This window comes from Microtus pennsylvanicus, chromosome 18 (genome assembly GCF_037038515.1).
Source record: "Microtus pennsylvanicus isolate mMicPen1 chromosome 18, mMicPen1.hap1, whole genome shotgun sequence".
In the NCBI taxonomy this organism is placed as follows: domain Eukaryota; kingdom Metazoa; phylum Chordata; class Mammalia; order Rodentia; family Cricetidae; genus Microtus; species Microtus pennsylvanicus.
The window spans coordinates 1,756,575-1,779,751 of NC_134596.1; the positions used below are offsets into that span (position 1 = coordinate 1,756,575).

General features: G+C 45.2%; 1 protein-coding gene across 1 annotated transcript; it reads right to left on the bottom strand.

Annotated features, from left to right (window-relative positions):
- Positions 1-1,634: 1,634 nt before the first annotated feature.
- Siglecl1 (SIGLEC family like 1) lies at positions 1,635-7,118 on the bottom strand. Its single transcript, XM_075953194.1, has 6 exons — positions 7,094-7,118; positions 6,415-6,696; positions 5,964-6,069; positions 4,831-4,918; positions 4,027-4,095; positions 1,635-1,891 (listed from the first exon to the last, which is right to left on the bottom strand). Exons 1-6 carry the CDS (start codon positions 7,116-7,118, stop codon positions 1,772-1,774), a joined length of 690 nt encoding a protein of 229 aa, XP_075809309.1. The 3' UTR covers positions 1,635-1,771.
- Between the last annotated feature and the right edge of the window lie 16,059 nt (positions 7,119-23,177).

Genomic DNA, 23,177 nt, shown 5'->3' on the forward strand with positions numbered 1-23,177 from the left:
TAACCTTCCAATGTTTTATCTTCGAGCTCAAATTCATCATGGTGTATATTCTCTACCCGTGTCTCTGGGTACCACTTTTCACAGCGCCGTCTCCACTCTGGTACACAGTGTGTGAGCCTACTGAAGTCTGAAGCTAGGCGCTTAAGTTGGGATTAGATTGTGTGTGTGTGTGTGTGTGTGTGTGTGTGTGTGTGTGTGTGTGTGTGTGCATGTGTCTGTCTATCTGTGTGCCTGTCTGTGGAACTGGTTATGAAGAAAGGGATCAAAATCCCTTATTTCACAGGCTGTACAGAGTCATTTTTCTCTCCCATGACCCTGCCTTCAAGTGAGACATGTATCTTTTGGCTCACCCAAACTATCGAGGTTGATGTTGAGGGTAAGCCCACTAACCCTCTCAGGGTCCAGAAGGATCGCGATAGCAGGCAAAACTGACGAAAGATACCTGAGGGTGAATAACACAAACCAGCTCACATATGTTGTTTTATTATTCTCATCTATCCTTTCTCTGCTCTCTCCAAGGTCCTTTTGATGTTTCCCTTCCCGTGCTCCCCCTCGCTGTTGTTCACTGTTCCTCACTGTTCTACCCATCCCACATGATTTCCAGTTTATAGACCCACACAGACAGTTAACAAGCACACACAGGTAAAGGAGGCACCTCATGTCTCAGAAGGAGCATGGCTGTGAAGCTCCTCAGCAGATACTGAGAGGATTAATTAAGAATCAATACAAAATTCTAAGATGTTTTCATGTGCTAACTACATTTCTTAACTTTAACTAGTTAAGCTGGAAGTTTGTGATTAATAATTGTAGAAAACACAAGAGTGCTGCTGCACTTTCTGAGCACTTCTGCTTCCTTCCCTGGTGTTGGTAACCATAGTAACCCTGGGGTTTGGGAGGAAGGCAAAGGTACTTAATTTGTATCAGCATCTAGCTAGCTGAGTTAAAGGGAATTTCTTTTAAGATTTTGCTTGCAGCCCCAGCAGGGTGTCTGCCAGCACCTAGGCGAGAAGGAATTTCTTTCTCTGGGGCTGGTTTAGTGATTCAAGCCTTTTCCTTGCATCTCTAGGGGTAAAGGCATAAACAGCTAATTTCCTGGGCTATGGTCTTATGTTAATTGAAACCAAGGTAAAGGGTAAATATTAATAGCTTGTTAGGTTAGAGCAAAGGCCAGTAGATTACACCTTCCTGAGTCTGCTGCTAGAGAATTCAGGTCACCTAGACATGTTTATCAGCAAGAACAGACGTACTGCCTCCTGCTCAGGGCTCCTTTCTGTCAAGAAGTCCTGGCAATAAGGATAATTGCGGGAGTCTAGCTTTATGTAGATTTGACTATGAGAACAAAGATTTGGCTGAGTGAATGTTTTCATACCAGGGTTCCCTGGTGTGGTAAAAGTCATCCAGTTGCCAGTGCAGGAGAACTCACGTTTAAAGAATGATTTATACACTGCTGGGATATAGTGGAAGGGAGAAACATCACGATTTCACAAAATTTCTACAGAACTGACAGTGACCATCCAAAAGACAAATGTTCCCAAAGCTCTGCACACTGGGTTCTTCACCAGATCAGACTCCTGTGGATCTGTCTAGTGGTCTGCCAGCTGCGCATTTACTGCATCGTCATGTGACTCCCATCACCAAACACCAGTCGTACAGGTGACCTTCTAAAGTCCTGAGCCCAGGCCCAGTAGTTGTCTCCACAGCTTGGAGTGCACAGGTTTTGTAAGAGGCTGAGAGGTCTTCGTGAGCTCAAATTTGCAGGACTTCAAGTTTATTATGGACTTGGGGTTTCTGGAGTCTCCATGGGTTTATGTAATTCTGGGAATAGTGGAAGCTTTGGATGTGGTGCAGTTTCCTCCAGAGGCTCTGCTGGCTTCAGGCTGGCTTCCTTTTCCTGGACGGTGAGAAGGCAGGGCAAAGAGAGAAAATGGTACAGATTTACAGGTGAAGTAGCCACACCCAGAGAGGAACTCTAAGGAAATGTGGATCAAACATTGTCTTAACTTTCCTCAAGGTACTATGACTGGAGCTGACAAACCTCTTCTCCCTTTGACCCTGCCTGGTGTGACCAGGGGCTCCCAGATTCCTGGGATGTTGTACATGATGACCTCAGGCAAATGTTTCCCCATGCTCTGGGTCACCCTAAGCCCCTGCCAGTGTGGTTCCTCTCTGAGGGTAAGGGTTAGGTCTAATCCTGGCACCTTACCTAGCCCAGGGCAGAGGAAGCAGAGAGCAGACATAAACGGGACAGTATATAGAAACCCAAGCCCTGCCCCGTTACACATACCCCCACTTCCTTCAGCCAAGCTCTGCCTGTCTCCTAAAGATTCCATAATATTCCACAGCAGCAGCACCAGTTGGGAAACAGGTGTTCAAATTACGTGAACTGGGAGTGGGCTTCACATTCAAAGTATCCACAAAGGGACACTAACTCTGCACACAGGTTGTTAGGAGGGAACTGGTCCCCAGTTGGTGTCACTGTTTGGGGTGTCATGGGTGGAGCCCAGTTTTGCTGGAGGGAGTGTGTCACTAGGGGTGGGCTATAAGTGTGTACAGTTTCACCCCGCTTACTACTGCCTGTGCTCGGCTTCTAGCTTGCATATGGACGTGTGAGCAGTGAGCCTCCTGCTCCTGATGCCAGTGCCTGCCGCCACCTTTGGAACTGTAAACTCAAACAAGCTCTTGGTGTTTTAACCCAGCAACAGAAAAGTAAGTAACAGCAGCAGGAACCCCATGGTTCTGGAGACTCCCAGATGGGAAGTAAGAACGAGACCGGGCAGTCTCTAGCCCGTTGCAGCCAAGAAGTCCTGGGGTTGTGGGCTTCGGGGTGAAGTAAGGAACAACCTGGTGTCATGGTTTGGATGTGAAATTAGAACACAGGGTCCTGTGTTGAGCACTTGCTCTCCTACTGTTTGGGGGACTGGATGAATGGCTGGCACAGTGGCCGACTGTGGGTGGACCTTAGAGAGTCATAGCCTGGCCTTGCTTACTGCCTGAGCGCTCGGCTTCTTCTTTTTCCCCTTGATGTTGTTTTTAACACGTGTTCTTATGTGTCTATGTGAACTTGTGAGCACGTGTGCAGGTGCCCACAGAGGCCAGAGCATGAGGTCCTCTAGAGCTGGAACTACAGTCAGTTGGGAGATGTCTGAGGTGGGTGCTTGGAACAGAACTCAAGGCTTGTGGAAAGAGCAGGAATTGCTCTTAACCACTAAGCCGTCTCTCCAGCCAAAAGGAGTTTATTTTGGTCCACAGTTCAAGGTGCAGTCCTTCCAGATGGGGAGCTCAAGGCAGAAGGCACAGGAGGCATCTGGTCACATCGCATCCACAGCTGGGAACAACATGAACTTGTGCATGCCAGATAGTGTCCGGCTCAGTTTCTCCACTCCCACAGTTCACGATCCCGGACAGAAATGGTGCCACCCACAGCAGGCCGGTCTGCCCACCTCAATCCACGCAATCAAGACAAGCCTACAGGCATGTTCAGATGCCCATCTTATGGGTAATTCTAGATCCTGTCCAGCTGACAGCTAATTCTGACCATTAGAGACTGCATCCCTTGAACCATGGGTCAAATCAATTCCTTTAAGTTGCTTCTGTCAGGTGTTTGGTCACAGCACTGAGTCTCCAAGCACTTGGCACTGACTTGGGCCTTAGTCTGTTAGTGACTGCTGCCTACTGCACACCAGAGGCCAAACCTGTGGTTTCCACTCTGATGCTGCCACTACTGCCAGGGGGGGCATCAACCCACTTCCCAGTGGGGATTCATATTGTGTGTGTGTGTGTGTGTGTGTGTGTGTGTGTGTGTGTGTGCGTGTGTGTTGATAGTTCTTATAATCCTTTAAACTATGTTTCTTAGTCTCTTCCATGAGACTCTGGGGCCTCAGCTTCAGTACCTATGAAACAACCCTCAAGCTAATCGTGTGTTATGCAGGCTACAGACTGGGCCCTCTCTCCAAAGCAGCACACAAACTTCTCCCACTAATGCTGTCCTGCTAGAGCGGATTCCACTGTGACGCGAGGGGCACTCACTGAGAGCTGCGTCCCAGGTGACACGGTTCTGGATTTTCTAGGTTCCTTGGGCTTCACGACGGAGCCTCCCTCTGGTCCAGAGTCCTGCTGTGGTGTCCTCTGCGCACACTTCACGATGGAGCCTGCCTCTGGTCCAGAGTCCTGCTGTGGTGTCCTCTGTGCACACTTCACGATGGAGCCTGCCTCTGGTCCAGAGTCCTGCTGTGGTGTCCTCTGCGCACACTTCACGATGGAGCCTGCCTCTGGTCCAGAGTCCTGCTGTGGTGTCCTCTGCGCACACTTCACGATGGAGCCTGCCTCTGGTCCAGAGTCCTGCTGTGCTCTCATCTGTGCACACTTCACGATGGAACCTCCCTCTGGTCCAGAGTCCTGCTGTGCTCTCATCTGCGCACACTTCACGATGGAGTCTCCCTCTGGTCCAGAGTCCTGCTGTGGTGTCCTCTGTGCACACTTCACGATGGAGCCTCCCTCTGGTCCAGAGTCCTGCTGTGCTCTCATCTGTGCACACTTCACGATGGAGCCTCCCTCTGGTCCAGAGTCCTGCTGTGCTCTCATCTGCGCACACTTCACGATGGAGCCTCCCTCTGGTCCAGAGTCCTGCTGTGGTGTCCTCTGTACACACTTCACGATGGAACCTCCCTCTGGTCCAGAGTCCTGCTGTGCTCTCATCATCTGCGCACACTTCACGATGGAGTCTCCCTCTGGTCCAGAGTCCTGCTGTGCTCTCATCTGCGCACACTTCACGATGGAGCCTCCCTCTGGTCCAGAGTCCTGCTGGGCTCTCGTCTGTGCACACTTCACGACGGAGTCTCCCTCTGGTCCAGGCTCAGAGTCCTGCTGTGCTCTCCTCTGCGCACACTTCTTTGCCTTCTGCATCCTGAGAAGTTTCATTCTAAGGAAATGTGTTTCTGATTAGTTCTGATTTCCTGCCTCTGCCTCCCCCACGTGCTCTCTGGTTCTGTTCAGCATTCAAGACTGAAGTCTCAAAAGGATCCTGCTTGCTGTGCTGTCTAGAGAGAGCCACCTAACTTCTCTGTAAGTTGGTAACACATCCTGTGTAATCAGGACTCCCTGCTTAACAGGCCGCGGGGTTCAGATGGGCCAGCTGTAGAGGTCGTTATTTATTTAATTTATTTGTTTTCTGAATTTCAATTTAAAAGCTTGTTTATTTTTATTTAGTGTTTATGGGTGTTTTGCCTGAATGTATGTCTGTGCACCACATGTGTGCCCTCGGAAGCCAGAAGAGGGTGGCAGATCCTCTGGAACTGGAGTTATGGGTTGTGAGCCACCATGTGGGTGCTAGGAACTAAACCTACTCTTCTGCAAGAGTAGCCAGTACTGAGCCATCTCTGCAATGCTTCGTTATTTATTATTTATTTATTTACTTGCCTATTGAGACAGTTTCAGGCAGCCCTGGCCAACCTTGAACTCACCACACTAAAGATGATGACATTGAACTTCTGATCGTCCTGTCTCTTTCTCCCGAGTGCTGGGATTATTAGGGGCATGCACCACAACACTTGGTTTATGCAGTGCTGGAGCTTGAACCCAGGGTTCTACGTATGCTGTACAATATTTCCAACCTGCGTTTACCTTTGACTTCAGCTCTTCTCTATACTGTACCACTTTATTCCCCTTCTTCCTCTTCCCCTGATAGACAGCTACTCAGTCTCAATTACATTCTTCTCATTGCCAGATAGAATTAGGGGGTTGGAAGGTGAGGTCTTTATGATGGCATTAGTGACTTTATGAGAAGAGGCGCTTGCTCTGGATCTCACTGTGGGATTGATATAGCATGATAGCCCTTTCTGGATCTAGATGCCCGCCCCATGTCCTTGCACTTCCTCAACCTGAGCGAAGTAAACCTCTGTGTTTCATAACTTAGCTCATTTCAGATGTTTGGTCACATAGCATAAAATGGGCTCAGACATACTCACATCAAGGGGAGGAGGCAGATGAAAAGTAGTGTGGTTGCCATGGCTGCATAGACAACACCATGGAGCAATGCTTTCAGAAAGATCTGGGGAGCGAAAGGGCCCCTTCCTAGAAGTAGAAGGCATTTCAGTTAGACTTTGCTTTTATAAGCAAAAATATCTTAAAATTGCATTTTTTCCCACGTGTGTAGGGGATGTTACATGTGCCACAGTGTGCATGTGGAGGTCAAAGGACAAGCTTCAGTAGTCTGTTTTCTCTTCCTACCCTGTGGCGCCTGAGTAGTGACCTCAGGTGTTAGGCTTGGCAGCAAGCACCTGTGCATTTTAAGCCATCTTGTACACCCTCAGGAAGCCTTTCTTAAGTCAGGTTCCAGGCTGTGGTCCCTCTTCTGACCTCAGGGCCAGTCCCTCCCTGTTCACCACCCTCACCCAGCCTCCAAGTCCCCACCCTCACTTGACATCAGTAGGATGCTCAGACCATGGGTTCCATGTTGGTTCTTTCCCTCACAAAGAAGGACTGTGCCCATTTCTGGGTTTTTGGCCATGTTGAGGGTGCTGTTGTCCCAGGGGCCAAGTGTGGTAGAGGTCACCTGGAGGTGGCCATGCCCACTGTTCACATCCACAGGAACACCATCCATCCACCACTGCACAGAGGGTGTGGGGATCCCACGAAAGGAGCAACTGCACTGCAAAGTCTTCTCCACAGCGCAGAAAGAGTTGAGCAGTCTGGCAGCTTCTGTGGAGAGGGAGGGTCAGGGGTCAGCAAGGTCACCTGATTTTTCTTTTAATTCTTCCTTAAGGACCCAGCCTTCTTTCCTTTGTTTTTCCTGCTGTGGCTGAAACTCAAGGTCTTCCACCTGCTAGACAATGCTTTACCACTTAGCCACACCCTAGTCTCTCCCTGGGGATTCTCGGGAGGTATCTACTGCTGAGCCAAGCTTCCAGCCCCTTATCTAGGGATTCTAGCAGGAGTTCCACCCCTGAGTCATAACCATAGCCCTCACTGGGGCATCCTAGATAGACGATGTCCAATCCACAATGATTATTTATCTTCTACAACCCCTGACCTCTGTCTTCACAGTTCTGTCTGTGGCTTCCTCAGACAGCGCTAGAAGTGCTTCTTGTCCACTTACCCCGCTGTAGAGGCGGCAGGCCCATATGGAAGAGCAAGAACTCCCAGGCATGCAATACTCTTCACTGTGAGGAGGAAGGTGATGGCAACTGGAAGGAGATGGGGAGGTGGGTGAGCAGGAACATCTTTGCAAAGCAGGTTGTGGTGGTTTGAAAGAAAATGGCCCCCAAAGCGTGTGGCACTATTAAAAGGTGTGGCCTTGTTGGTGGAGGTGTGATCTTGTTGGAGGAAGTGTGTCACTGTGGAAGTGGGCTTTGGGGTCTCATATATGCTCAAGCCGTGCTCAGTGTCTCAGACCACTTCCTGTTGCCTGAAAGTCAAGATGTAGGACTCTCCACTCCTTTCCCAGCACCATGTCTGCCTGCAGGTCACCATGTTGCATCGTGATGATAATGGACTAAATCTCTAAAAATGTAAGACAACCCAATTAAATGTTCTTTCTTTATAAGAGTTGCCATGGTTGTGGTGTGTCTTCACAGCAATAGAAACCCTGATTAAGTAAACCATGGAGGGATGGGATCAAGAGGTGTGCATGCATGGGGTTCTTCCATTGGGACATTAAAGAAATGGCCGGCTAGGTAATGACCTGGACAGAGGCCTCTCTTGTTATTGAGAAAGAATGGTGTCCTTGAGTTGGAGTGTGAGAAATGGGGACAAGATTCAGAGGAGTGGGTAGAATTTAGACTTTTGGTGTTCCTTTCTCTGTACAGAAAAGAGTCTGAATAAATGAACCATTAAATCCATGGCCAGATGTGGTGGCTCACACCTGTAATCAGGAAGACCGCTGTGACTGGCTGTGTAGACCAGGCTAGTCCCTGGCTCCCGAGTGATGGGTTCGAGGAACGCCAAGCAGAGAATGATTGCTCATACCTCTCACAGAGGAGTGACGCTGCCGGGCTCACCGGTCATAAGTGTTCTACCTCCACATCAAACACAAGCCTTGTTTTAATTTGTCAACTTTTTCTTTCTTTTTTCCAAACTTAAGACCTCATTCTGGGTGTCAGAATGAACCCAAGATGGGTCCCGGCTCAAGCTTTGTCAGGAAATCACCAAATAACTCCGGTCAACTATCACCCATTCTCCACTGGTGTTCTCATATTCATGTCACATAGGTGAGATTTATTTATCAATCTAGCTTTAGAATTCTGATTTCGTCTTGCTTTCCTCTGCCAGGCTTTAAGGAGTGTAGGTGGGACGGCTACTAATGGATGCCTCCTTGATTTTCCTTCGGTCATCATTTCTCTTCATTTTACTTGATGTCTTGTTCTCGGGACTCCATGAAATCCTTTTTCCTCAACACACTTCCATTTACCTGATTGTCTCCCCATCTTCCTCTTGCCAGCCAAGTATTCTCCAACTGTTCAATTTTATTTTGTTTTGTTTGACACAATATTTTATATAGCCAAGGCTGGTCTTTCTGTGTAGCTGAGGATGACCTTGAAATCCTGATTCTCCTGCCTCCACCTCACAAGAACTAGGATTACAGGTGATTGGAATTAATTTACCCAAGAGATTGGTGGGAGCCCAATTAAGGATAGACCTGTCATGTTATGTCTGCCATGACAGAGATGGATGATGGGATGACCTGATTTACAGGGTGAGTTTACTAATAGCTAACTCACGCAGCCACTACCCTGATAATTAATTCCCAGGCGTATTGTTTGTTCTATGAGTAGAACGGAGATCCACTGGCAGCTTTTCAGGTTAAACGGGTGCACAGTGAAAGAGACTGGAGGGAGACGGGGTGATGAAGTGACTGAGGGGTGGCGGGATGAACAAGTGAGAGCCGGAACAAGCAAGGGACTTGAAGGGTAACAGGTTGACTAGGGGAGGATGAACAGCTGACTGAGAGGCGAAAAGCTGGTCGGGTGACTGAGGAGTGACAGGCTTTCTAGCATAAACTGCCCAAACTGGCACCTGGTAAACTGGCCGATCCGGAACGGGCCTTGGACAAACAAGGAACTCGCGTTACCTCGGTGCTGAGGTTGCAGAGCGGCTTAACCGCCCTGTGGTCCTGTGGCTGTCTCGTGAGACGTCCGAGGATACGCTGTCTGAAGACTGCGTGACTAAGGGAGGAACTCCATGTCCCTGGAACCCCAGTGTGGAGGATCTCGACGCACAAGAATCCCATGGACCCTCGCATAGGCTCAGGCAGCCGGTCATAGTCTGTCTGCCACGTTAGAGTAGCACAGGAGGGCCACGTGACAGTCTCTGCAGCGCATACACGGTGTGTGCGCATGCGCGTGCCTGCATGCGTGAGTGCCTGTGTGCGTGTGTGTGCGTGTGTGTCTGTCTGCTGTCTACAACCTGACAAAGTATGAATAGCATCTTACTCAGCAGCCAATGAGTGCCTGCGCTTCTACGCCACAACCAACAAGTGAGGCTATAAAGCTTTGCTTTGTGTACTTGCCTCTGGAAGTTGAGGCAAAATCACCACTGCCAATCAGGAACTGAACATTCATGTCCCACCCATCTTTGTGGTGGCTCTGAGCCAATCAGGAGCTACTGTGAGACACTGGCAATTTGGAGTTTCCTCCACAAGGCCTTTCTTGACCATTCTCATCAAAACACACTTTGACTCCAACCCTCCTCACTCCCTTCCCTGTCAGCCAGCCTTGCTTTTGTTTTTTTAAGTGATTTTTATTGAGCTATATATTTTTTCTGCTCCCCTCCCATTCCCTCCCCACCTCAACCCTCTCCCATGGTTCCAAAATCCCGGGTGAGAGTACCAGGCTTTTGGGTCACAGGACTGAAAAGAAATACCACCGAAAGCCCAGTGATGAAGTCAAGCGGAGAACAACTGATCACAGGTGGGAACTTCCCACCCACATAGTCAGAGTTTTCACAGAACTTGAAGATAAAACTGTTAGGGATTTTTCCTAACGCGAGCTCTCTGGATGCAAAATCCCAATCAAACAAAATCAAAACAAGCCAAATTAAGACATACCCAGGTTTAATGGGATATTAACCGGAGGCGAAAACTTGCAACCACCAGGAGGAAGGAAAAGAGACTTCATGATCCTCTTTTGGGAGTTCACCTAAATATCCTATGGGAGGGATCAGGACCTGGCATGCTGGGATTTGGAGTCCAGACCAATACAACTCTCAGGCCTCGGGTTGGGGGCTACCCTCCCAACCTAACAGAAACACTGTGCTTTGCACACGGGGTGCGGTGGTGCCACACTGGTTGAGAAAAGTCCACCGCCTACACCTGTCTCCCCTCCGGCTTCCTGCCACTCCGCCATCCCCATCAGAGCACTAGATGCTGCCAGACAACCCACAGCTTCTGGGCGCTCTCAGCGGTCAGTCTGGCAGAATCAGGACTCCAGGGGTTGGCAAAGAGCAACCCTGTCTCAAACAAAAAGAAGGCACCCGAGGGAGGACTACGGAGGTTGTCCTCCGACTTCACAAGCTTTCAGGACCACGAGAGCAAGCACTTCAGCTGTGCTCATGGGGCTCCACGGGGGACACACTCAGGGAGGATGTCAGACCCTCAGTTCTTAGTTCTCTGACTGCGGCTTCATCCTGCTCTATAATCCTTATCCAGCTAGTGGGCTCTGGCCAACCACAGACTGTTGGTAGGGGATTAATGCCAGAAGTTGTGGGAAATCCTGTCACCCGGTGTGGCTAGCAGCTAAGTTCTTGGGAATAAGTGAGTAGGGATGATGGATCAGGACTCTGATGGCCTCATGAGAATGCCGTCCCATGTGACAGCTTCCCAATCTACTTACTGTGACTTCCCAAGCCTGGATCACACAGAACAGGATCTGAAAGACTGCCAGGTTAGGTGACGGTATCAGGAAGTCAGGGGGAATCTGAGCTTTGGGACAGGAGTCCTTCTGGTCCTTCTGTTTTTGTATCCATTCCAAGATTCATATATCAGAGGGGCCAGAGTTCCCAGTCCTCAGTCTGAGGAGACTCTAGTGGAGGACAAAGGACAGTGTTCTCTATAGAGTCAGGGGTGGGTCCCAGGGGTCACTCTGCTTGTTTTCGGTTTTTACTGAGTCATGCCACCACCAGTAGGCTCCTGGTAGTCCACATGACCCTGGAGCCACATCTTTTGAGGACCCACACGAAGCAGGTCCAGATGCAGAGGCTGCTGTTGTGGGATGGACTCCTTACTTCCTATTTGAGGAAGGGGCAAGATCATTCTGTGTGGTGATATTTTGTTTATGGTCTAAGAAATAAAGCTTGACTGAAGATCAGAGTGCAGAGTTAGCCACACTAGTTAGCCATAGGGACCAGGCAGTAGTGGCACATACCTTTAATCCCAGAGCTAAGGAGGTGGAGACAAGAAGAGAAATGGCTGGGCAGAGAGAGGAATGTAAAGTGGGAGGAGACATGAGCCCATTGCAGTCAGATTGAGGCAGTCATGGAGTCTGAGGACAGGATCACCCCTTTGATTTGAGTATTAGTAGAGGAAGAACTCCAGAGGCTGGCTGCTCTGCTCGTCTGATCCTTCAGCTTTCACTCTGAGTTTTTGTTATTAAGACCAATTAGAATTCATGCTACAACTCTGTAGTCCTGAAGCATTGTGTGATACATTGTATCCTGTTCAAGTTCATGTGTAGAAGTCTCAGTCTCCTATCTGTCAGAATGTGAGTGTGTCTGGAACAAGATATCAGAAAATATATTCATTAGCATGGCTCTAAAGTAAGATGCTGTGCATTATAGGAAGAGTCACATGCAAAACAAACCATGTGAGGACACAAGTCAGGCCACGGAAGGAAATTGCCCTGTGCAGCTCCTGATCTAGGACTTTCTACCTCACAGGCAAGAAAGCAAACATGTGACTTAAACTATTTTTGTGTGACCATCTGCCACTGTAGCCTGAGGAAACTTTCTTTGGGCTGCCAGCTCGCAAAAAAAATGACAAGGAGACATATTATTAATTATGAAAGCTTGGCCTTAGCTCAGGCTTGTTTCTAACTAGCTCTTACAAGTTAAATTCATCCATTTCTATTCATCTATGTGCTGTCTTATGACTTTTGCCTCTTCTTCTGCATGTCTTGCTTTCTGTGTCCAGCTGAAGAGTCTGCTTCTTAGAGTTCTCTCTCCCCAGAAGTCCCACCCAAACTTTTCCTGCCTAGCTAATGGTCATTCAGCTCTTTATTAAAGCAAGCATAGGAACACATATTCACATAGTGTAAAAGAATATTCCACAACACTTCCACTTATTTGTATAAATAAAAAGGAAAGATTTTAACTCTGACACAATAAAACTATAAACAATAAGAACAAAAATCAGGTAAGAATTGCTTTAAAATGTATTACAAATACAAATTAACGTTTCTATTTGGCATATTCAGAGAAAATACTCTGTTTGTTATCTATCTTGCCTTGATGAAAGTTTTATACCTAAACCGTTCTTATCACAACTTGTATTACCATCTTAAAACTGTCCTTTTAGATCTCAAAACATCTTTTGACAACCAATTTAAGCTTTTTTTGTCTCTCAACTTTATATATTTTATACCTTTTTGTGAGTTTTTTTTTTTAATTTGGTAACAAAGAAAACTGTAACTATCTTGTCTTCAACGCCATCAGGGACCCCAAAAGGATACAATGTTACCTGAATAAACAGGAAATAGAGAACAAGTAGCTTCCAAAACTAAGAAACAACAGAGACATCTGCCTGCCTATCAGGGCCTTGAGTACCAGCCTCAGTACCCCCTCAGGGCTCAGAATTAGACGATTATGGCAGGGAGGATCTGAGGGTTAAACAATAAAACACATTACTTCTGAATGTTATTTATTTTTTGTGCAAGGGGAGAAAGCGAAGTGAAAGGGCATGGAGAAGAAAAATGAGGGGGAGAATAAGAAAAAGGGGTGATCTTCATGAAGTTTCTAGTTTTTACAGACGTAGTTGGGAAATTCCATAGGCAAGGACAATGATAATATGAATATCAAAATCACAAAAATGGCAGGTGGAACCTGACAAGACACACTCCAGAACAGATGGCCCAACCCAGAAACGAGCCAGCATTCAAAGGGAAATTCCTGGCATCCCAAACCATTAGATAAAGTTACTATCCCTGAGTCCTGGATTCACTCATTCTCCTCATCCAGTCTCTTTTGTGATAACAAGCTTTGGGGATTCCCAGATTTGTTTGTTAGCAAAGGTGGGGAATCCTGCCTTCCTGTTCAGTGTCTGTCTTTTGTAGAAATTTCTATGTATTCTGTTAGCAGGTAATTCTGTGGGGTTGACCCTACGTAAATTTGACTGCTAGAACAAAGAGTGAATGCCATGGCTCCAAGTCCTCATGGTATGGGGGAATGGAGCAAGGTCATTCCATTGTCCATGTAGAAGTTACATTGCTGAGGTGTTTTGGAAATGAATCCTGGTTTTTTTGTTGTTGGTGGTTTTTTTTTTTTTTTTGATTTTTTGAGACAGGGTTTCTCCGTAGCTTTTTGGTTCTTGTCCTAGAACTAGCTCTTGTAGACCAGGCTGGCTTCGAACTCACAGAGATCGGCCTGCCTCTGCCTCCCGAGTGCTGGGATTAAAGGCGTGCACCACCACCGCCTGGCTTGGGACCTCCTGAAATTGAAAAGCTTCTATAAAGGAAAGGACACAGTCAACAAGACAAAATAACAGCCTATAGAAAGGGAAAAGATCTTCACTAACCCCACATCAAACAGAGGTCTGATCTCCAAAATACACAGAGAACTCAAGATATTGGTCATCAAAAGATCACATAATCCAATAAAAGAAATGGAGTACAAACCTAAAAAGAGAACTGTCAACAGAGGAATCTAAAATGGCTGAAAGACACTTAAGGAAATGTTCAACATACTTAGTCATTAGAGAAATGCAAATCAAAACAACTATGAGATGCCATCTTACACCTGAAAGAATGGCCAAGATCAAAAACACTGATGAGGGCTTATGCTGGAGAGGTTGTGGGGTAAAGGGAACATTCCTGCATTGCTGGTGGGAATGCATGCTGGTACAGCCCCTTTGGATATCAGTGTGGTGATTTCTCAGAAAATTAGGAAACAACCTTCCTCAAGACCCAGCCATACCATTTTGGGGTATATATCCAAAGGATGCTCAATCGTGCCACAAGGACATGTGCTCAACTATGTTCATAGCAGCATTATTTGTCATAGCCAGAACCTGAACACAACCTAAATGCCCCTCAACCGAAGAATGGATAAGGAAAATGTACATTTACACAGTGGAGTACTACACAGCAGAAAAAATAATGACATCCTGAAATTTGTAGGCAAATGGATGGAGCTTGGAACCATCATTTCGAGTGAGGTAACCCAGACCCAGAAAGACAATTATATGTACTTACTCAGAAGTGGTTTTTAAACATAAAGCAAAGAAACCCAGACTACAACCCACAATCCCCAGAGAACCTAGACAACAATGAGGACCCTAAGAGAGACATACATAGATCTAATCTACATGGGAAGTAGAAAAAGACATATCTCCTGAGTAAATCAGGAGCATAGAAACCTTGGGAGAGGGTGAAGGGGAGGGGAGAGTCAGGGAGGGGAGCAGAGAAAAATGTAGAGCTCAATAAAAATCAATAAAAATAAAATATGTTTAGAAGATGGAAAAAATGATTAAGCTAATACAGTCATCACCAGACTTTCTTCATGTACAGAAGTTATTGTCTGATTCTAAAATAGCACCCAAGTGTTTTGGATGAGAATTTAGTAGTTTAAATGTGTGTAAACAGAATTATCTTAAAGTTCATAGCAGATGCTCAGGGGTTTTGCTTTTTTGTTCAGGTTCCCTTTTGGTTTTTGTTGTAATACCTTTGAATGATGTGGGCACTTGGCAGCCATTCCCACTATGATCCAACTGTGGGCATTCTCTTGGCTTTAGTCATTACATCAGCTTGCTCAACTGTAGGTGCTAAAATGTCACAAAAACGTTTGGAAACTCCCTTTCCAAAAAAAAAAGTAATTTATTGTTTAACTACTTAAGGAATCACAATGGATTACTTATCTTTTAAAAATAACAATTTTATTTATCCTTTGAGAATTTCATACATGTTTACAATACATTTTGATAACACCTACCTACTGTTAAGTTCTCCTGATCCCCCACATCTCCCTTCTGTTTTCATGTTTTCTCTCTTAAAAAAAAATTTTTTTTTGTAACCAACCGAGCTTAGTTAGTGCTGTTTGATGGAATATTGGTTTATCTTGTTAGCTTGACCTTGTATAGGTACTGTAGTCACTGTGAGTTCATTGAGCAATGTCCGTGTCTAGTCTGTGGCACCATTTCCAGTCTCTGGACTCTTCTCAGTCTCTCCAGAATGCAGGTAGTATTTGTTATACCACCAGCCTTTATTATGGAAGCCTTTATGGTAAGTCTTCTTTGTAATCCACATTCATTCTGTTGGTTCTATTCCTTTAGAAAACCCTAACTATTAAAACTAGGTTTTAACTATATATAAAACAGTTCTGTAGCCACTTTTCTATCCTGCTTGTCTAGTGTGGGCAGCAAACTGCCAGCTGTTGAGGTAAGGGCAGTTTCTTGCCCAGTGGCCAACTTTGCCACAATGAAAGCAAACTCCAATTGAAGACTCTATGGTGCCCACCATCTTCTTTGGAAGTAAATTGGTGCTGCCAGAAGGAGACATGTATTGCTGTCATGAAAAGTCCTATGTTATCAAAACATTAAAATTCCACAATCTGTATGCCTCTGATGTGTTTGAAGATCATCTATTTATTTAAAATATGTATCCAGTTGACATTAAAGATATACCTCATGACTTTGTTTGTTTGTTATAGATAACTAAGTGTCCCCACCAGCGGGATAGGAATAGAAGTGGATCCGCCCTCGAGTGGAGGAAAGAAAGGGACAAGAGACACGAGAAATGGAGAGCAAGTCTGTTTTCTGATCAAGCTTCTCAGCAACTAACTACTACTAACCTGCATTTCTTTATTACCCTAATTAGCCTTCAAGGACCAGAACTTTACACTACATTTGAAAATGCACTCCGCAGGTACACTACCTTAAACAAGAGATAGAAACATATAATACAGTGTAACAAAATAACCTAAACAAGAGATAGAAACATATAATACAGTGCAACAAAATAACCTTAAATTTGTATCAATATACAAAATATCCTACATACATTATAACAAAATAACCTTAAACAAAAATCCATGCCAATGTAAAATATTTGAGACTAGAAGTTGCTTTTCTAGTTTGAAAGTAGATACATTAATCTACCCTTTTATCCCATCATTTTTGTATCCCCCTTTTTCTTTTCAGAATGAGATCTCTGGATCTAATTGTCTTTGTTTAGTATCCTCCCTGGCCATGGCCAATAACAACATTTGACCAACCCCTCTAAGTGATGACAAGCATTCATTGAAGAACCCCAAACCATCCACCCTGCCCCTTGGAAATGTGGATACTGTGTTTTTAAAATTACTTCCTGCTGGCTGGGAATGACAAAGTCTTTAAGAACCCGAGAAAATTGAGATAATGGTTAAATCCTAGAAAAATTAGCCATAACGTAGCATTTGTTGTTCAGTCTCTGTGCAATGGGAAAGCACAAGACTTATTTGTATTCCTGGCTAGAAGTGTCTGTGAGGCTGGACCCTCTCAGCATCATCTTTGAAGCTGTTCTGAAGGCAGAACTCTGAGGAAACCACAACAAAGACATTCACTGGTGTCTGGTCCCCTTGCTCTGAAAACACATAAACTTTCAAAGATAACACACAAGTACGAGTTGAGCATTATACACAAACCTGCCAAAAATAATGTTTTTGTTTTATGTTTGAGCAGGTAAAATATACATTACCTGTCTTGTCATTTTTATAGGGTTATTTCTTTATGTATGTAGCCAGGATTTTCACACCTTTTGTTTTCTGTGGAAACAAAAGCATAACCACTTCCCCAAAGAAATATATTTTCTGGCTTTCATTTTAAAGTTAAGGCATTTCTAAAGTATCCAGGCTGGTTTAACTTGACAGACCTTTCCATAATCCAATGTCTCCCAGAAGCTGTCGTTCTCCGTTCATTATCATTCAAAGAATACAAAATCAACAAGGCACCATGTAAGATCCAGACTCTGTGCACTTTCCATCTTTATGTGTCTTTTTATATTATTTTATTTTGTCTTTAAAGACTTTATCTTATTATCTATTGAAAAACCCTTGTGGTGTCTTGTTTGACGGTTCATGAAAATCTCAACTTTATGGCAATTGGTTTCACAGATGGCAGTGTGACTCTGAACAAGGGAGATATCACCCGGGACCACCATAGCAAGACCCAGATCTTGCAAAAAAAAAAAAAAAGAAAAGAAAAGAAAAAAAAAAAGAAAAACCCTCGTTTTCAAGGGTGGTGGAAGAAATCCCCCAGTCTCAATAATTCAGACCAACAGATGCAATCAGCAAGAGGTGTCTTTATTGATTACACAGGCGCCTGTGCATGCAACAGTAGCTTATGCCAACTGTACACCCCGGGCAAATTCAAACAGCCATATTTATAGGGAAAAATGATTACATAAGAGGGTAGTATAGCACAAGCATTTCATTGGCTCTCAAATCGGTGGGTTTAGCTCATCCTGGGAATGGCCCCATGTCTATTCTCTAATTTCCCCGAAAAACAATAAAGCCAGATAAAACACCCTGCAGCAAGTTGGCAATTTAGATAAAATGCCTTGGGGGTGGGGAGGGTGGAGTATTCTCTCTTCTTAGCCTAGCCAGTGAGCCTGCAACCCATAGATATCCAGTTTTAGCATTGGCTGAGTGAGCCCAGGGACCCAGCTAAATTTTCAACAGAGTTTAACATAGTATGTGGGCACAGGGGTCTTTCAAGTATGGGAGGGAGTCTTTCATTATGAACTATTTTTCTATGACTTCTTGAAGTTACTTGGGTTGTGATTTCTTACCTCTAGGGACATCACTAGCATCTGTAGATATATGTGCAACCATATTTGATTTTTATGACTCTGAGCTAGAAACAGTTAGCCATCCTGAATTACAAAATCTAGGCAGTCATTTCTGTGTTGGCTTGTTCCTCAAGTGGCCTTACTGAACTAACATCGGTGAGGGTTTCCCCATAGCTGTTTATATGAAGCCCCTGCTCTAGTCTTCCCCAGACTTTGTAATCTAGCCCCTCCCTCAGACCACATGCAGTGTGGCCAGTTGGTAGGGACTTACTCTAGCCCTCTATACTAGGTCAAGACAAGCAATCAGCCCAGCTAGGATGACCTTTACAAGGGGACACAGCTGAATTCCACCAGATGGCAGTTTGTTAGCTCAGAGAACAGTCACAACAACATGACATGAGGGGACAGGAGAAGAAGAGATTCAGAGGGAGCCAGGGATAAAAGGGGGAGGGCAGGTGGGATGGATAAAGAAGGCAAATATGAGATAACGTGATCACAAGATATTATAAACACGTAATGAATTGTAAAGAGTGCTGGCAAGATGGCTCATCATGTAAAAGTGCTTGCCCTAAGTCTGACAGGTGAGAGACCTGGATAAATCCAGACCCCCCCCCCAGCAGAAAAAAGAGAGCCAAAAATCCAAGCAGGGAGAGAAGAATCAGAAACCTAAGATTAGCCGGTTCAGTGATTCTGTTTCAGGAACTAGCTGAAGATAAGGTTAGATTGTAATCTTGAGAATAATCTTGAGAAACAGTGAGTTGCCCCCTTGTGATTATCACTAGTATTTTCGGAATTTTCCAATGACACCCTCCCTATCCCCTTTGGATTACTGGGTTGTGGTTTCACCCCTTAAATACCCCTTCTCCCAGCTACTTGAGGTCGAACTCCTCCCCTGCATGGGACGTGAGTCTCAGCCTGGTACCTGTCAATAAACCTCGTGTGATTGCAGCAAGGACGGTCTTTCGTGAATTACTGGGGAGGGGTCATGTTATCCCAAGACTTGAGTGAGAGTCTCCCCACACCCGGGGTCTTTCATAACACAAGCTTGATCCCCAGAGCTCACGTGTTGGGAAGAGAGAACACTTCCTGCAAGCTGTTCCCTCCTCTCCACATTTTCACGGTAGTGTCTTCTATGTACACCATCCCACACAGCAGACGTGCTAAAGAATGTCACTGTAGAAATTCAGGAACCAAACACAAACACATCCTCTGGGCACCCACCCATTCGCTTGTGATCTTATGTTCTCTTCCCTTTCCTTTTCACACTTCTTTTGCAGCTGTTTTTGTGATGTAGTATAGCTGCTATTTAATAAAACTGGAATGATGTCTGTGCACTGCTTAAAGTTATTCATATCCTGTGGCTGCAGACACCTGTTCTTATTTTCTCCTGTGAGTCCTCTCAGGACAGCAGACTGTTGCCCCAACACGTGTATGTCATATGAGGAGCCCACCAGTGTATCTGGGAAAACATGGTGAAAGAGGCAGAGTCTGGAGCACACAGGAACGCCCCTGGAGGGGATGGGCCCAGGGCAGCTCAGCAGGCTGCATACAGCCCATGGGAAGCCAGCCCTCGCTTCCTGGAAACTGAAATGTTATTTCTCCCTCATAAAAACGAAAGTGGTAGGAGAATAGGGTATGACAAGTGAAGAACCTGTGCAGGGGGACATCTGCTCTATCTAGCTGGTCTATCGAAAATGTCTCTCTAAGAAGAAAGGGACATCTGCTCTATCTAGCTGGTCTATCGAAGGTGTCCTTCTAAGGAGAAGGGGACATCTGCTCTATCTAGCTGGTCTATCGAAGGTGTCCTTCTAAGGAGAAGGGGACATCTGCTCTATCTAGCTGGTCTATCGAAGGTGTCCTTCTAAGGAGAAGCACAGGAGATGGGTACACATTCCAAATGAGGCCTCATGACCACAGAGGAAGAGATGGGAGTGGTGGAAGAGACTAGGATGACAGAAGCCTTCAACAACTGGGGAAAAGAGACGCTGGTCCACTCCATAGAGGGGCGGCCATGTGAAGCACAGATAAGTACATGACTTCAGATTCCCATGTTCCTGAGCCATGAGAGAGAGCTCTGTGTTTCTGCTGTATGTGATTGTGTCAGGTGCCACCAGAGGCTCTTGGGAACAGATTTTTCAAGTAGTTCTCAGAAACCACAGAAGAATAGGGAAGCAGAACCTCTCCCCACAGCCCTTCTTTTGTGTTGCAATCATATTTCAGGTTCCTTGTCCTGCCTCCCCCATCTCTGAAACTTCCTCTGTACAGGACCTCCTTTCCTTCCTTCCTTCCAGACAGCTGCTGTCAGTGACCCAACACCACACAACACAGTGAGTGACTCAGCGTGGATGGAAACCTAAATGCAAGCCCCTGAAGTGCTGATGGGAATGTCACTGGCTCATGTGACTGGTCTATAAAATAATAGTTTGAGGGGCATTATAGAAACCGTAGGAAATAAATGATAAATAGAAAAACAGGGTTTCATTTTTAAAACTAAACTTCTGTAGCCTAGGTTTCGAAGGTTCATAATCCCATCAATTTACCAACTGGGGTAGAAGAACCACACATTCCAGGCCAGCCTGGACTGTGGAGTAACCTCAAGGTCAATCCAGGCAACTCAGTGAGAGTCTATCTCAAAATAAAAGTTGCAGAGATCCAGGAGTGTCAAAGGGTACTTTCGTAGTATGTTTAAAGTCCTACATTTACATCACACCCTGAGTGCAGGAGAGGTGGCTCAGTAGTTAAGAGCACTGTTGCTCTGACAGAGACCCTGAGTCCAGCTCCTAGAGCCCACGTCAGGCAGCACACAGTCTCCTGTAACACCAGCTCCAAGAGATCAGAGGCCTTCTGGCCTGTAAGCACCAGTACTCTCTCTTCCTCTCTCTCTCTTTCTCTCTCTCTCTCTCTCTCTCTCTCTCTCTCTCTCTCTCTCTCTCTCTCTCTCTCTCTCTCCACACACACACACACACACACACACACACACACACACACACACAATAAAATAAAATAAAATCTTAAAAGAAACAAGTATCAGTCCTGATAAATATATACATTCAATACATGCACATTATGTGAATTTATATGAACTGCTTTGCAATAAGAAAGATGAACAGGTGCCCAATAGGAAAGGAAGCACACATTACAGAAGCGACAAAAAAAAAGTGACCTAAACTGAAAGGAAAGAACAGTTATTAAAAGGCATCTATACCAGTAGCATTTAAAGTAGATAGACACGGACACAGGTAAGTTAAAAAAGGACCAGCTTTACTAATCTAATCAACACTGCTGTGCTATGGCACCCCCCCCCCCCGTTATGACAACTTTTATCCAAAAGGAAAGGTAGCAACTGTAGCAATGACTCAGCTGTTAAGAGCACCAGCTGCCCTTCCAGAGAATGGTGAAAAATCCAAGCCACAGGGCAGCTGTCAGCAACCATTTCAACTCCAGTTCCATAGGATCTGATGCTTTCTTCCAATTCCTGCGGATACTGCCTGGATCTGCGCAAAATGCCCATACACATGAGATAATGATTAATTAATCTGAAAAAAGAAGAGATGAGTGCTCCAAGGATGTGAGGCAAAGAAAATGTTTTTACACTACTGTGGGGACATGAATTAGTGCAGACATTGTGTTAATCAGAATGAAGAGTTAAAAAACAATTAAAAAATGGAATGACCTCAAGGCCAAACTGTAATTGGAAGCACTGACAGCTAAAGGGAATGAAGTCAATGCTTCAGTGAAACACCTACACCTCCGTCCATTACAGTCAAGAAACAGAATGTCTGTCAGTGGGGGGCTGGAAAAGGTGGGGGATTAGATGGAGAGAAAGGGCGGGAAGAAGAGTAGGAGGAGAGAGGAGACAGAGAGGAGAAGAAGGGAAAGGAAAGAAGGATTATTAATTATAATAATTTAAATTTTTTCTTTTTCTTTTAATTTATTTTTTAAAAAACCTGGAAACAATGGAAGAATGGATGAAGAAAGTATGGAATATATACATATTAGAGTACTACTCAGCAGTAAAAAACAAGGACTTCTTGAATTTCGCATGCAAATGGGCGGAAATAGAAAACACTATCCTGAGTGAGGTAAGCCAGACCCAAAAAGAGGAACATGGGATGTACTCACTCATATTTGGTTTCTAGCCATAAATAAAGGACATTGAGCCTATAATTTGTGATCCTAGAGAAGCTAAATAAGAAGGTGAACCCAAAGAAAAATATATAGGCATCCTCCTGGATATTAACCTTCATCAGGCGATGAAAGGAGACAGAGACAGAATCCCACATTGGAGCACCAGACTACAACCCCAACGTCCAAATCAGGAGCAGAAGGAGAGAGAGCACGTGCAAGGAACTCAGGACCGCGAGGGGTGCACCCACACACTGAGACAATGGGGATGTTCTATCGGGAACTCACCAAGGCCAGCTGGCCTGGGTCTGAAAAGCATGGGACAAAACTGGACTCACTGAACATAGCGGACAATGAGGACTACTGAGAACTCAAGAACAATGGCAATGGGTTTTTGATCCTACTGCACGTACTGGCTTTGGGGGAGCCTAGGCTGTTTGGATGCTCACCCTACTAGACCTGGATGGAGGTGGGTGGTCCTTGGACTCCCCACAGGGCAGGGAACCCTGATTGCTCTTCGGGCTGACGAGGGGGGGAGTTGATTGGGGGAGGGGGAGAGATATGGAGGCGGTGGCTGGGAGGAGGCAGAAAACTTTAATAAATAAATAGATAAATAAATAAATAAATAAAGAGAGAAGTTGGGTGTAATTCTTGTAGGTCTGCCTTTGTATGTTACTTGACCTTTTTCCTTTGCAGCTCTTAATGTTCTTTCTTTATTATGTATGTTTTTTGTTTTGATTATTATATGGCAAGGGGACATTTTTGGTCCAACTTATTTGGTGTTCTTTAAGTTTCTTGTACCTTCATAGGCATATCTTCCCTTAGATTGGGAAAGTTTTCTTCTATTATTTTGTTGAATATATTTTCTGTGCCTTTGAGTTGGAGTTCTTCTCCTTCATCTATCCTAATTTTTCTTAGGTTTGGTCTTTTCATAGTGTCCCAGATTTCCTGGATGTTTTGTTTTAAAATTTTGTTGGATTTATCATTTGCTTTGACTGATGAAACTATTTCCTCTGTAGTATCTTCAACATCTGAGAGTCTCTCTTTCATCTCTTGTATTCTGTTGGTTATGCTAGCATTTGGTAGTTC